Genomic DNA, 14,663 nt, shown 5'->3' on the forward strand with positions numbered 1-14,663 from the left:
TGACAATTGATTGGTTGAAAATAAAAATGTTTAAATTAGAATGATATACCTGATATTAAGGATGGGCAGTATTGACAATATTTATCAATGTGACAAGTGTCATTGGAGATTTTTCTATATCATATCTCAATGTGTAAAATATCCACGCAGCATATATTACTTAAATATAATTTAAGCCTGTAACCATCTGGATCATAGATGGAAAAGACCAATTAGGGCCAATACAGGCAATTTACCATAGGAAATTTTTGGTTTATAAAGCTTTTTAATGGTTTTTGAGGTTGAGTTGGTTTTTGAAATAATCTTCAATATTTAATGAACGATTAGATGGACAGTGGTGGTCTTAGAGGCAAAGTTGCTCCAAGATCTAACACATGGTATAAATGCCGTGGAAAATTGCTCGATACGCAATGCTTTACGTATGTAAAAAAGGCAAATTCTCCCCCCGGTGGCCGATTTCTTTCTTTTTTCTCACAGCCCTCTAGGCCAGCTAGTTTCGTTTCAATTGGCCTCCGTTAACCTTGTCTGATAGCTGTTCACGTTTCATTGGCCAATGGCAGACGTTTTTTGTGATACATCAATGTCCTCGTAGACTATTGTGGCACCTCGGACAAAGACGCTGCATGCTAATTTTCAAGTCAATCGGACTAACGGTGTAGTAGTTCTAGCCAATATCTAATTTCGCTCACGAGTTATAGCCATTTTAGTAGAAGTGGCTCCACCCACTTGATGAAATGACCCACACCACCCACAAATTAAATATCAAATTTTTTTTGGATAATCATTCATAATCAGACTCCAGAGAAACTTGTGGCACTGTTTTGGTTCCGATTGGCCCAAAAACCTAGGACAAGTTCACAAAAAGTAGTTTTTTTCAAAAAATCCAAAATACCCGAAAATTAAACCAGAACGATGAGCGAATCCACCATTCTGGCATGCATTTTGTCCGTCTTGAGCCAAGGATTCCAATGATATAAGACACTTGAGCCTAACGGATTAGGAGTTATGAGCCATTACGTACTTTTGACCGCTGAAGTGCCCCCGTCAAGCCGATCGGGGAAAGCCTTGGTGACGTTGTAGATGGTGCGAGTACTACCAGCCCTCAAAGTTTCAAGTCTCTACGACTTACGGTTTGGTCTGCCAGATCACTTTTAGGGGAGAATGCTGATCCTTGGAAATTTTAACAATTACAATAGGGTTTCAGCGCTAAGCGCTTGAACCCCTAATAAATAAAAATAAGTGCAGCCTTGGTGAACATAAGAGACTTCTTTCGGAAACATTTAAAATTCTTAAAAATGTAATCTTTAAAATCTTCACAACTGCATTTATAATGCAGCGATAAAATTAGTTTGGATCCTGATTTGCCTACCTTGGATCTCTCCCTGTGGATCTTTGTAAAACCATTTGAATGCAGCCTCATGGGTAACAGGAAGAGCTGTTGGTTTGGGACCAATCTTGGCGGCCAAACGGTCATCGTCCACACCGCCGTCTTGCAGGTATGCCACCATTTTCTCAGCTTCCTGTGTCAGTTAGGAAAAAGTCTACTGTTCAAACAGTCGATCTTCACAGCAGCATTATAATATGACTGATAGACCTGATACCTTTAGCAGTATTTTATACCAATAATTTACACCGTGTCTACACCAGACTCACGCGGTGCGATGCAATGCGATAAATGCAAATTCAACCCATTAAGTGATTGTCTACACTGGATGCGGCGCAAAGAAACAACAAATTCCCGACAGTAAACTGATGACACGTTCTATTTCTGACAAACTTGTGCTTGTGCTATTTCTGACACAAAGAGCAAATGCATTTGCAATGGTTGCTTTATCGCATCCAGTGTAGACGCAGTGTTAGGCACCAAATTAATATTTAGATGCAAGCAGAGTTGTACAATAAACAGCCATTCACACCTGCTCAAAGTGCTTGAGTCCCTCATCCTCATCCATGTCAGAGGGCAGTGCAGAGGGCCGGCTGATAGGACCCACAATGCCTGTGGAGTGGGGGAGAATAGGAGCCACTGCCACTGGCATCTCCAGAGGCTTGACCTGCTGGGTTTGAGTGGGCACTGACTGAACGGGGAGCACAGAAGTAGTAGAAAGCGGAAGAGCTGGAAGCAGAGACAGTTCAATTCAGCATTCCCTAAATGAAGGCTACAGGGTTTATTTCCAAAAATCTCTTCACAAGAAACTATTTTTGCTTAAGTATTTGCATACGTTTTACTCATTTGATTATTACCTGGGAGTGTGTTTGTGACATGTGGTATGGAAATGGCCTCCACAATGCTGTTTGGTAGGTTTGTGTGTAGTGGTGCTTTACTGAGTTCAGGTCTGAGTTCTGGTTTTGTCGTCCTCTCCAGCGGTCTTTCACTTTCTTCAGCCTGTTCCGGGTTCACAGACGGAAGGGGTGCTGGAGTCACAGCCTTGGGAGGTGTTGCCACAGCTGAAAACGGTACGGCAACTGGCGATGGCTCTTCCGATTTACTGCCTTCAATAAACCAAAATAAAGCTTGATTAAAAACGATGACAATTGTTAAAGAGTTGTTCAGAAGTGAAATGACAACATACAAGATTGAAGACTTAAAAATGGTAAAATTACAATACAGTAAAATAAATGCTGTTCTTTTGAACTTTCTAGTCCAGAACTTAGAACAGTAATGATGCTGAAAATTCAGCTTTGCCATCATAGGAATACATTACATTTTAAAATATATTAATAGAAAACAGTTGTTTGAAATTGTAATATTTCACAATATCACTGTTCTACTGTATTATTGAACAAATAAATACAGCCTTTGTGAGAGACCTGCATGCATGCAACTAAACTGATTAACTTAAAAGAGTACACGATGGGATGTCTTATTGCCTTCTCACCTTCATTTCGATCACTTTCACATCTAGCTTCTGTGTCAGTATCTTTGGTTTGTTCTGATTCACTGTCATCCTTTTCTGTGTATTCATCATTCTCCTCCAGTGGCCTGAAGTCCAGCTCCACCTCTTCCAGGATCGGCTCCTTAGGAGCTTTCTAATTGAGCAATGAGGAAAATTTACTGATCAAAAACACCATCGCAACAGATAATCCTTATTTACTACTACTAATACAATAGAATATAATAAAAGATCAAAGTTCAAGAACTCACTTCCCACGCCCTCACCTTAAGTGAGAGGAAGGCCCCTGAAGAGTCAAATGTCCCCGTCTCCTCCTCTGCATCTTCCAGACACCATTCTGGCAAACTGTCCCTTTCCTCCTCTACGCTCCCGCTGCCAGACCGAGGTCTACGGTAACCAACACGCTCCTCATCCCTTGAGTCAAAAGGAAAGCGACGACGTTGATCCGGGTGTTCCCGCCACCCTGCTGATCGTGGGCCATCTGCAAATGAGGAATTTATTTGAATCCCAACATTTTCAAATTAGGTATACAAGTTCATGAAAGAAGAAAAGGGCATGCAACACACCTGGACTTGGAGGACACCATCGTTCGTTTTCCCGACGAGAACCTGCAAGCCTCCAGCCTCCATCATCATCCTCTCCATTCTGCTCATCTCGAGTCGTGCGCCAGTTGTCGCTCTCTGAGCGAATGAACTCGTGTTTGCGAGTGTTACCTGCACCTGCATCCTCATAGTTAGCCCGTACTTTTGGGAAGAAAAAACAGTTGCTTCAAAAAAATGTTAGAAGCATTTGCAATGCATCTATTACACACTGCCAATCAAAAGTCTGGAGTAATGGCTCATAACTCCTAAAGGGTCAGTAAGATTTTTTGTTTTTGAAAAGTCTCTTATGTGTATCAACAAGGCATGTGAGACAATAAAATTTAAAAAAACTTTTTCGATTTTAATATATTTTAAAAGCAATTCATTTATGTGATGGCAAAGCATCATTACTCCAGTCTTCAGTGTTTCATGAATCTTCATAAATCATTCTAATATGCCAATTTGGTGCTCAAGAAACATTTCTCATTATTAAATGTTGAAAACTGTTGAGCTTCTTAATATTTTTGTCGAAACCATGATACATTTTTTGGAATTCTTTGATGAACAGAAAGTTCAGAAGTTCAAAGAACAACATTTATTTGAAAAATAAAAAAACTTTTGTAACCTAAAAGTCTTTACTGTCACTTTTGATCAATTTAATACATCCATGCTCAATAAAAGTATTATTTTCTTAAAAATAATGAAAAAAAAAAATCTTACTGACCTCAACCTAATGGTAATGGTAGTGTACAATTTATCAGTTTGTTAGTAAAGAGGGCTTACTGTGATTGAGTGGAAAATGGGCTGGTGCTCCATCTATGGACAGAGAGATTCAGTTGGTTCAGTGCTGATATACATAATAATAAGATACATTACATCAGGTCACGCTTTGTAGGAGAGAGTGGGGTCATCTGTGCCACTTTTTATCCCGTAACTACCCATAACTTTGGAAAAAACGCACAGAAATTTTGCATGTAGACAGCCCTAACCAATTTTCTCATTTGCAATCTCTCAATAGCCACTTTTGGCAGGGCCAACAGCCTCAAACCTCAAGGACCAAGGACATAATCAAGTTGCGTTTCCACGGATGGGCCTGATGGCCCTAAAACCCACCCTTAACACGCCTCCATAGAACAACATCACATAAACTCACCTTTTAAGTCCAAAAGCTTACCCATTTAGAAAAATACTGATAAAATATAATGTTTACATCATATTTCTTTAGAAAGAGCGAGCATTTGTATTAATTTTCCACAAAATTATGCACTCTGAGGAGGTCTGAGCGATCTCTCCCATCTCACTATACCGTTATCCCTTTGGTTATAATCCTATATATCAATTATATACGATTTGTGTACTTTCTTCAGTCTGGTATTTTCCATGAACACGTGTGTATTTATTATCACAATGGTTATCATAAGTAGCCATTAGCATTGCATACAAGTATATTTCTGCCTCATACAGTAATCAGAATCCCCATCAGATCACAAGGAAGTTATTTCAAAAAGACACTGGTGAGTTTTGTGACAAAACTTTTGCAGTTTTATAGATTATAGGGGACACGTCTGATCCCACTCTGACTTATGTCTTAAAAAGTCAGCATACTAACCTGGATCTTTTCGACCTGGCTTTTCGAACCTTCTGTCTCCCCTGGGCAGGAAAAAAAAAAAAAAAAAATATTATCAGTGTAACCTGAACCAAATGTGCAAAAACAAAGACACGCTTTGGGACAATTTGTCCCTTCTCCCGGTTTATTTTAGATAACATATCTGGGCCACAAAACTGATCCTTTCAGCACTTAGTCTGCATACACTGAGTTACCTACCAACCTATCACAAGCTGGAGATATTGCAAATGCTCATAGACAGTTTGTCATTCAGGTGCAATTATTTTTGGATACCTCTCCTCCCAACTCTGGGAGCGATGCATCTCTCTCCCTCCACGGCCAAAACCTCCCTCCACATCATCAAAACTTCTTTGGTAAAACCCTCCATCTCCTCTGCCCCTCCCTGTCAAGCAAACAAAAAAGGGCTCATAAGCATATGCTCAAGTATAACCTTTGCTTACTTAACCATGCATGCAACTACTTAGGAAGGAAAATGTTAGACGAGGTGACAAGTGTCTGCACTCTGCTCTGGTTTAACAGAAAGTGCAGCATTTCCGCTTCTAAAAACGTATCAAGTTACTGCATTAATTTTTGGAACGAAAAAAAGGAAAGTCTGTGGTTGCAACGTAGCTCACCTCGTCCCCGTGAAGAACTTCGGCCTCTGGGTGCCCCTGCCACCGTGCCCCCACCCCTTCCTGTCAGACGGAGTACTGCTGCACTGTTTACAGACATGGAGAAATTTCTCTGTGGAGACAGACACACATGCACAGCAACATTAAGGCCACCCCATGCTTGGCAATGGGTTGCGTGACAGTGAGACTGTGAGTAGGCTCTGTTTTGACCACGGCTTGTGCTGAAACGAGAAAATGACATCATATGCAAAAAAACAAATGCCACTACTTGAATACGTAGGCACAGCTTTTCACTGAAGTTCCACCGACTTTAGTTTCATAGAGAGCTGCTGCAGGAAGCACCTCTTTGACATTTCTAATTCATTTGCAATTCTTCAGAGTAAATAGGTCAAATTCTCACCTGTTCCTCCTCTGTAAATGGGACTAATGCCAATGGTGGCAGGGGCTCCTCTTGTAATATAGGTAGAAATTCCTTATCATGAAGATCTACCGGAATCTAATGGAGATAAAACATTTTAAACATGAATATTTAAATTTCACAACCTGCTCTAATAAAAATCAGGAAGATAAATGAGACTTCAGAGCATGACAAAAAATTCAACGTCAGCAAAAGCTGACCGGCATCCTCACCATGTTATCCTTTACATAAAGTGCTAGCATCTCTTCTCTCCCGTAGCGATAGTCTGCAAGTTTATACTTTGGCAATGCAGGTGAGAGCGGAGGGGAGGCCACACTGCTACTACCCACTCCACCAGACAGGGCGCGGAGCCTGGGACACAGCCGAAAGAAAATATGCTACGTCATCATTTGATATGTTAGTAGACACAAATACTGTATTCTCCTCACACCAAGAACATTGAAAACCGAGAAAATGTACTTTATATATTTGTGTGACAGATAAATCTCATTCTAAATTTTGTAAAATTAATAGTAAATAGTAATAAATTTAATAGTCAACATATTTTCAGTAGTCATCAAGCTTATATACACTGGTCACAGACAGAGATTGTTTACTAAAAACCCCCCCAGTCATGTTTTCAGGCCATTTCAAGTTTGATTTTGACATGACAAACTGGTGATATCTGGCTGAGTTGCTTACGCACTTTTTAAATAGTCTTCCCATTAACATAGTCTTCATTCAAGCCGTTTCACGAACAGGCACGAAAACAAGAAGCGGGATTTATTGCACAAACCAATCATATACAACCATAACCGAACATGTCCATTCATAGCGCTTTCCCCCACTCATTCTCAATTACCCCCCCACTAAACCCACCACACACATTATTAGGTGGTCTGTTATAAGTCAATGGGATCAGGGGAGGCACAAGAGATGCAGGCTCCCGCTGTAACTTCTCCTGCGGGCGTTGCTGTTGGGCAGCTTTACTTTTTAAAAACGAGTGACGTTTACACTTTTTAATGTCATATTTTGTAATATTTGCATTGTTTTATTTTTGTAATATCGATTATTATTCCCAACTTGTCTTGCTATCACCAGACCAAGCTCAATTTAAAATTTAAAATTGGTCTGGGGAGTCTGTATGTATTTTCTACTGCACAAGAGGCGAGATCAACGAGCATTATTCATGCAATTGGATAGTACTTCAACCAATCAGATCAACGATCCGGGTGACATACTTTGCAGAGCGACGCGAAAACTCCAGACAGGTTTAGTTTGTATTGGTTTGTAGCATTGATCAGCGGTTTGCAGAAGCAGCAATGGCATCGAGCGATTTTTGCTGGTTGTGCAAAAAAACATGAAAGTGAGTGGTATTTACACCCACTCGAGCGATTTGTTTGCTAAACTAAAGAAGTCATTCAGCATCGTCGAGAGGTTAAAAGGAATTGGACTGACAGTCGTGCTTGCCGCCGCTTCTCTATCGTCATCGTGTTATACCCGCCAATAGCGAGCAAGGTGGATAAGCCAGTCTGTGATTGGTTCCCGCAAAAGTGTAACAGAAGCAGTAGAAATTAACGTACGGGTTTCCAGACTGAGTTGCCGGGCGAAATCAAATCGCCGGCAGATCAGGCTGGGTTTACCCAGTCTACCTCCCAACCCTTCTCAGGGGAAACGCCCCTGATTTTTTTCAAGCCTACTAGACTCGTATAATATCCTGGTTAATGTTAGTTTGTCATTGTTTGTTCATGTTAGTTAACAGTACATTAATGTTTACAAATGCAACTTTTGATTGTAATAATGTAGTAAATGTTGAAATTAGCATTAACTAAGATTGATAAATGCTGTAGAAGTATTGCTCGTTTGTTTATTTTAACTAAATGTAGATAACTACTGTTAACAAAAGAAACCCTACTGTAGTGTTACCAATAAGTCTAATATGTTAAATAATTCTGATATCACTTTCAATCTTAAATAATACTTTTTCCAGACATTAAGATGAGATCTTCCACTTTTAGTGTGTGAAACTTCAACCAACAAAACACTTAACTTGTGAATCAATCAAATTGAAAAATCAGTGGCAATACCCTGTTTTGCATGTTCTGAGAAAAATAATTTTATCTGTAATTGACAGCACGCCACATATGATGTCCACAGAGCTCAAGTTTCATTTTGTATAATCACTAAACTTCCAAAAAATGAAAAAAATTCAGAAGCATTCCTGAGGCACATACATAATCAGCCTAAACTTTTATGGCATGTCATTAAAAAACAATTCACAATGCTGCTTCAGATGCTTATGCTTCAGCAACAACACTCACCATTCAGGTCCGAAGTTAAGCGTCTGGGTTTCTGCCATTTTCCTAGAAAGTCTGAAGAAAATTAAAATTATTCAATTAATAACTCAGCATACAAATATAAATTGACATGCAACATGAAAAAGTACTGAACATTCAGAAAATAAGGGGCCATTTACACAACACAACTTGTGTGTTTTAGTCATTCATTTGCACGACAATGGCATATAAACTACAAAAACGCAAATTTGTGAAAACAGTGACCTCATGCGCACGCGTATTACTTGTTCAGTCTACAGCCACGAAGTAGAGCTGCACAATTAATCGTTAAAAAGACTAATCTCAATTCAAACACCCACGTTATCTTATTCCTACAATTCACAACAATTCATCTGTCTATTAAACCTTTGACAAAATTACAGAGGAACATTCAAATCTGTGTTTGTGTTGCTGCTGACCCAAAGGGAGGAGCTGTCATGTTTCGGTATGAAACAGAAGTATTGAGATAAAAGTTTATAGTTTGGATATAAACACTGATCAAAATAAAGTGAATCACCTTTTGAAAGTAACCTGGCGCTTCAAATAATGACTGTATTGAATACATCATTACACCAGTAGGTGGCGACAAGTGACTATTAAAAAATGTATTTGTCATTGAATCATTTATTGAAGAGATGTGTTCAAAAATTATTCATTAATGAAACAAGTGAAGTGTTTATAAATCATTCATTCAAACCGATTTTTAAAAAAAATCATTCATTCAAATTATTTAACCTTATTTAAATAGACAGCAGCATTTAATATTTTGTCAGGACTTCTAGTAAATTATGATATTTTGTTTAGTTGTTTTCGTTTTTCACAGATCCATGTGAACAGGGATCATTTTGACAATGGTGTAAACTATAAGCAAAAAAAGCAAAGGAAAAACACTGTTTTTTTAATACATTAACGTCATGTAACGTACTAGGGCTGGGACAATACATTGAATCTCGATTCGCGATACGAAGAATCTGGAGCAATTCTGATATTTTCCGTTGTATCGGGATTCTCTCTCGAATCAACTCTGAGCTTAGTTTTTAAACAGCAGATGGCACTACTATACGTGCTTTAAAAACACTCGTACACTGCCTGCTTCCAGTTCCTTTACACACACCACTTAAACCTAAAGTAATCATTCATAAAGTTCAAAAAGGTTGAAGCGAATTACAAGTCTCGCATCATAAAAGCATTCTGAGCTGAGGTGCAAGTATATTTAACCATTTACATGACTCAGCAGAACGCACAAGCACTGTCCAGCAGTCTTCTTTGTGAGCGTTTGAGAGTGTGTGGTTAAAAACTAGCCTAAAGCGCAATCTGCTGTTAAAACTAAGCTCAGAATCGATTCGAGAGAGAAAATCTAAGGATCGATCCAGATTCAGTGTATCGATCAAGAATCGATGTATCGTCCCAGCCCTAAGTCAATACAACAAAAACATATCTGAAAATTGCCATCATTCATGGTTTACAACATGTGTGCAAGGACGCATGTCGACATATAGGATTACACATTTATCTACCGGTGCATGTTTACAACAAATGACTTTACAGGTTTGCAGTGTACCATCAAATTCATAAAATTTACAAAAAATGTCCACGTACATATCTGCAATAAACAATCTTTGTGTTGAGTGTGAGAGGTTTCATGAAATGAAAACTACACCTACACACACTGGAAAAAGAAAAAAAAAAAAGAAAGAAAAGGACGACAACAGATCAAAAGGTGAACTGGTGCACTAGTACAAGGTTTCTGAAAATTGCATATTGATATTTTCCTATTCCTTTTTTTTTTGGGTCATCCCCTTTGGTTGCAATTGCAAAAACAGATGCACACAGCAAATACTCGCCAACACAAAGCTTATGAATACACAAAAGTGGATAAATTCTGTTGATGTGACATATTTTGCTCTAAAATCAATGAAGCTGTCATAGTGACTATTTCCAAAATAACACCTTAAAGAGTGTGCAATTTTATTCAATTTTATAGTGCCAGATAGGTATAATAACGTATATAAAGCATGACCAGTTTTCATACGCCTTCACACTAGTTACTTTGGCAGTAAAACATTTTTTTCCCAGCATATTCAAGAGGTGACCCCCATTCATTCAGCACTTTAGTGTACCCCCCTTACTGTGGCAAGAGCTATTTTAAGACCTCTCCTGATTAGGAAGGGCATTCTCAGACATCTGTGCAACCCATGGCTTCCCTTGCTCACTATGTAGTGCAACTAACTTTTTTGAACTTGATTAGAACTGATCACATATTGCAGTGGCATCTTGGCAGACCTGTCAAACCAGACCTATTAACCTCATGGAAAAAGGAGACCTCTCAATTTTATTTTCGGCGTAATATTATATATTCTAAATTTAGTATGAACTTTTACACAGCCACATTATGTAGATGACATAAGGTCTATACAAAACAAACAGTAGTGACTTGCGGCTGCAGGGATTTAAACCACGTGTACAACCCAATGAAGCAATCCGATCCAGATCACACATGCCATCAACAAAAAACAAACCCCATATTATATTATATTATATTATATATATATATATATATATATATATATATATATATATATATATATATATATAATGACATTTTGATAGGTTCATCTGATCAAATCATGCGATTACATCAGATGCCAATTAGACATACATTATATGTTCTTATATTTGCTTAACGCCAGTCAGGGAAAAAGGAAACAGCTGAACACAAAACGAAAGTCAATAAAGCTAGTTTAGTTTGAAAACAGATGGTCAACAGATTGCAGATTCTATACGTGGCTTGACCAGTTATTAAGGCTTGTATAAGTGATCGTGTGTAACTGATCTGTATCAAGACTTAACATGTTTTTATTTCCACAAACCTCAAAAGTAAAGACCGATAAATGTCAGTTTAAGGTTTCGACGATCACGTCCCTGTCGGGACATGCCTTCATACACCCTGTTAGCATTGCAGTCCACATGCTAGTTCAAGAAAACACCAATAAATCAATTAAAGCTCGTTTAGATGTAACGTGAACTACTGAATTGATAGTTACAGATGTCATGTAACCTTTTCAAGAGGCGTTTTAATAAGGTGAAATATCCTAGTCTGGCTATCGCTGGACATTTAACTTTGACTTCCAACTCCTACCAACTTTAAAACAGTCCCACGCACCGCCGCTAAGTGTACGAGCTGTCAAATATTGCCGTAATAAATGCCGACATGAGCATTGAAGCGCATCGTACGGCCGACCGGAGTAAATGTGTAAGTGTGTTGACACGAGTTTTAATCCGTGCGGCCTGTGCTTAGTTTCCAGCCACATCGCATTCCACTAGAGCTGCCTACGGATCGCTGATAGCATCATCAGCGGTAGGCCGGTCAAATCGAGCCCAGTGTTTCCAGGCCTAGCAAACATGCGGGCTAGAATAGCGTCTTTCCGCTAAGTTGGGGCGGGTCTATATCACTGAAAGTTAGCGTAGGAATAATTAAGTTTTATTTTAGAGCAAAACCGTGTACGCCGGGCCCGCTGTCTTACCTCTGCTTTTACTGACAGCGCTGAGTTTGTGTGCGAGTGGCGTCTCTCGTTTCGTATCCACAAGATGGCTGAAAGTAGGTCACATGACAACACGTATGCTGAAAATTGCCCGGATGAGAGTGAGCGTGCTGACAGCAGCAGTTTCCTTGCGCACACGCTGAGTTTCCATGTTTAAAGGGGGCTTTTCATAGACATGATGATTTTTATACTGTACAAACTCTGTATCCTATCCATTGACCCTAACCCTACTCCTAAAACTACCCATTACAGAATTTTTACATTTAAAAAAAATACATAACTATGCATGACTTATAAGCTATTTTCCTCATGGGGACCAAAAAATTTCCCCACAAGATCAAAAATGACTGGTATTACTTAGTTTGAGGTGACATTTGGTCCCCATAATGAACAAAATGGGCCAAGCCAAAAATGGCAAAATATGTAGCTAGTGGTGTTTTAATGGTCTTAACCATTTTAATCATAAAATCACGGGTCAGGAAATTAGCAAGAATCGCACAAACACTGTAGATAAAGAAGCTTAGCACAGAATAGCCTTCCCCAACTTGCAGACAGCTTTTTAGAGGAAGAAGAGTGAGTGTTGTTCCATTCAATGCTAGCTTCAAACAGTTCATGTGTAGTTGAAAAATGTTTCCCAGTTCGTTTGAGTCTAATATGAGACCAAATATTCACTATAGGGTTCAAATCTGGACTCTGACCAGGTCAAAACATGAGCCTGATGGACTTGTTCTCAAGCCACTTCTTGGTTATCTTTGCAGTTTGGGCAGGAGCATTATCTTGTTGAAAAATAACATCTGATCATTCCTCTTTAGATTACTACTTTTCATTTGTGGGAAGCAAGCCATTCTGCAATATTCTCTTGTACTCCAAAGCATTAAATTACTTCTCACAAGAAGCATCTCACCAATACCAGCCAGGCTCCCCACACAATGACACTCTTCCTACATGCGTCACTGCGGTAGAGATGCACTTAGCCTATGATTATATTTCTCAGCAGATTTTCGAAGACAAAGCTCTGGAGCATCGCCATGCGACTCATGCTTTATTGTGATTCATCACTCCACAACTTCCTAAATTCTGATAAAAATTTTATTCTGTCTTTAATGTTTTTCTGAGACAGCAATGCCTTTTTTTTAAGTGCATTTGCGTAAATTGTGCTAATTTCCTGACCAATAATTTGTAGTTAAGACCATTAAAAACTTAAATATAACTTAAATATAAATTAAATAAACTTAAAAAAAAAACACCAAATACTTTAATTTTAAGTGTTTCAAAATAAATTACTGTATTTTTTTAGTTTAAAAATACTAAAAAAATACTTTTAGAAGGAAGCATTACATTTCTTTGCAAACCTTCCATCAATTGGCCTATTTGATCTACACCTTCACCATTACACTGACTCAGTTGAAGTAAACAATGTTTGATAGCAACAGCTTTTCTCTGCCCGAGTCATGCAATATGTACAGTAGGATTTTTGGATTAAAATATCCAAAACCACTAGAACAATGTTATATATTTTGTTAACTTGTGTATACTTACATTATCCCAAATGTTTCCAAGAATGTTTAAATCCAGAGAAATAAGAAATTTTTACCAGGACACGGGCTGTGTCCATGCGTTGCCTATCGAAGACATCATACCCTCAATTTCCGGTTTTATTTTGTAGAAACCATGGAAACACCAAAGATGCATTATATTCCTCATCTGTCTAATAAAACATATTATATGTTTTATTAGACAGATGAGGAACCTTTTGGATTCATTCATCGACTGTAAACAAATCATGTTCTATAGCTTCTTGTTTAAATTTCGTTTTCTTGATTTACCGCGAGTACCATGTTTTACCATGACTAATATCGATCTAGCTTACTGCAATGTACAACAAGTTTTTCATAGCAGCTGCCATGCGAACGCACAGAATAGCATTATAACAACTTTCAACACACAAATGTATCTAATATGATAAAAAGTGCTGCATTACCCACATATGCATGACCGAAAAAAGCAGAAGTTGTGACTGTGGTATAATAAATTTTCCGCTGCTCTTGAGACATGTCACACTCGTCTCTCAATAGCAATTGCTCCAGCAGTCTCATTCAGCATCCCATGGTTCCACAAAATCAAGGATAAGCGACTGAATAAGTGACCTCTAGCTGCGAAAATGTACATATTGTGGCTTTAACAGATCAAATATTCACACATCCTTGTAATCTCCCAGATGAAGGTTAGTTTTAAAGTAACCAACAGTATAATGTATAACAGTTTGTGAATGACTCATAATTGTATTCTAATTTAGTTACTTGATGTTTGGTAACGAAGGGCCTACTTTGCATCAGCAACACTGACTCGATGACAAACAAGTCAGTAATAAGAAGACAACTGATGGCTCTAGTTTCTAACTAATTAATAAATTGACTGTTAATCATAAATATAGGGGGCTGCTGCTCAGCATAATAGTTTTCAAGAACACTATGTAAATTGGTAAACTATTTAGCCTAGGCTACTAAAACAAACACCAAAACTTAACATCTGTTCTGAACTCAACAAGTCTGGGCAAACTACTGAGCACCAGAGGTTGCATTTTTATGATGTCGTCATGTAGACTTCTTACAAAGTATTTTGCAGTATTTTAAAACTACAAAAATACAAAACTCTAAAGTATTTTGATACAGAATACA

The 14,663-nt window shown here is 38.3% G+C and overlaps 1 protein-coding gene across 4 annotated transcripts in view; it reads right to left on the reverse strand.

Annotated features, from left to right (window-relative positions):
* Positions 1-12,064, reverse strand: part of gigyf2 (GRB10 interacting GYF protein 2) — a 30,622-nt gene extending 18,558 nt beyond the window's left edge. For 2 of the 4 annotated variants that reach the window (XM_067362399.1, XM_067362398.1), the window contains exons 1-14: positions 11,968-12,064; positions 8,429-8,479; positions 6,341-6,479; positions 6,111-6,206; positions 5,714-5,822; positions 5,373-5,481; positions 5,082-5,122; positions 4,256-4,288; positions 3,458-3,634; positions 3,143-3,372; positions 2,877-3,027; positions 2,242-2,490; positions 1,917-2,113; positions 1,370-1,520 (exon numbers count right to left, since the gene is read on the reverse strand). In XM_067362399.1, the coding sequence (XP_067218500.1) occupies positions 1,370-1,520; positions 1,917-2,113; positions 2,242-2,490; positions 2,877-3,027; positions 3,143-3,372; positions 3,458-3,634; positions 4,256-4,288; positions 5,082-5,122; positions 5,373-5,481; positions 5,714-5,822; positions 6,111-6,206; positions 6,341-6,479; positions 8,429-8,466 (1,720 nt within the window). In that variant the 5' untranslated portion in view covers positions 8,467-8,479; positions 11,968-12,064. Of the gene's footprint in view, positions 1-1,369; positions 1,521-1,916; positions 2,114-2,241; positions 2,491-2,876; positions 3,028-3,142; positions 3,373-3,457; positions 3,635-4,255; positions 4,289-5,081; positions 5,123-5,372; positions 5,482-5,713; positions 5,823-6,110; positions 6,207-6,340; positions 6,480-8,428; positions 8,480-11,967 lie in introns of those variants that run through there. The other 2 variants (XM_067362401.1, XM_067362402.1) reach the window with 2 other exon arrangements.
* Positions 12,065-14,663: the final 2,599 nt, after the last annotated feature.

The sequence above is a fragment of the Chanodichthys erythropterus genome, chromosome 16, assembly GCF_024489055.1.
Source record: "Chanodichthys erythropterus isolate Z2021 chromosome 16, ASM2448905v1, whole genome shotgun sequence".
Taxonomy (NCBI): domain Eukaryota; kingdom Metazoa; phylum Chordata; class Actinopteri; order Cypriniformes; family Xenocyprididae; genus Chanodichthys; species Chanodichthys erythropterus.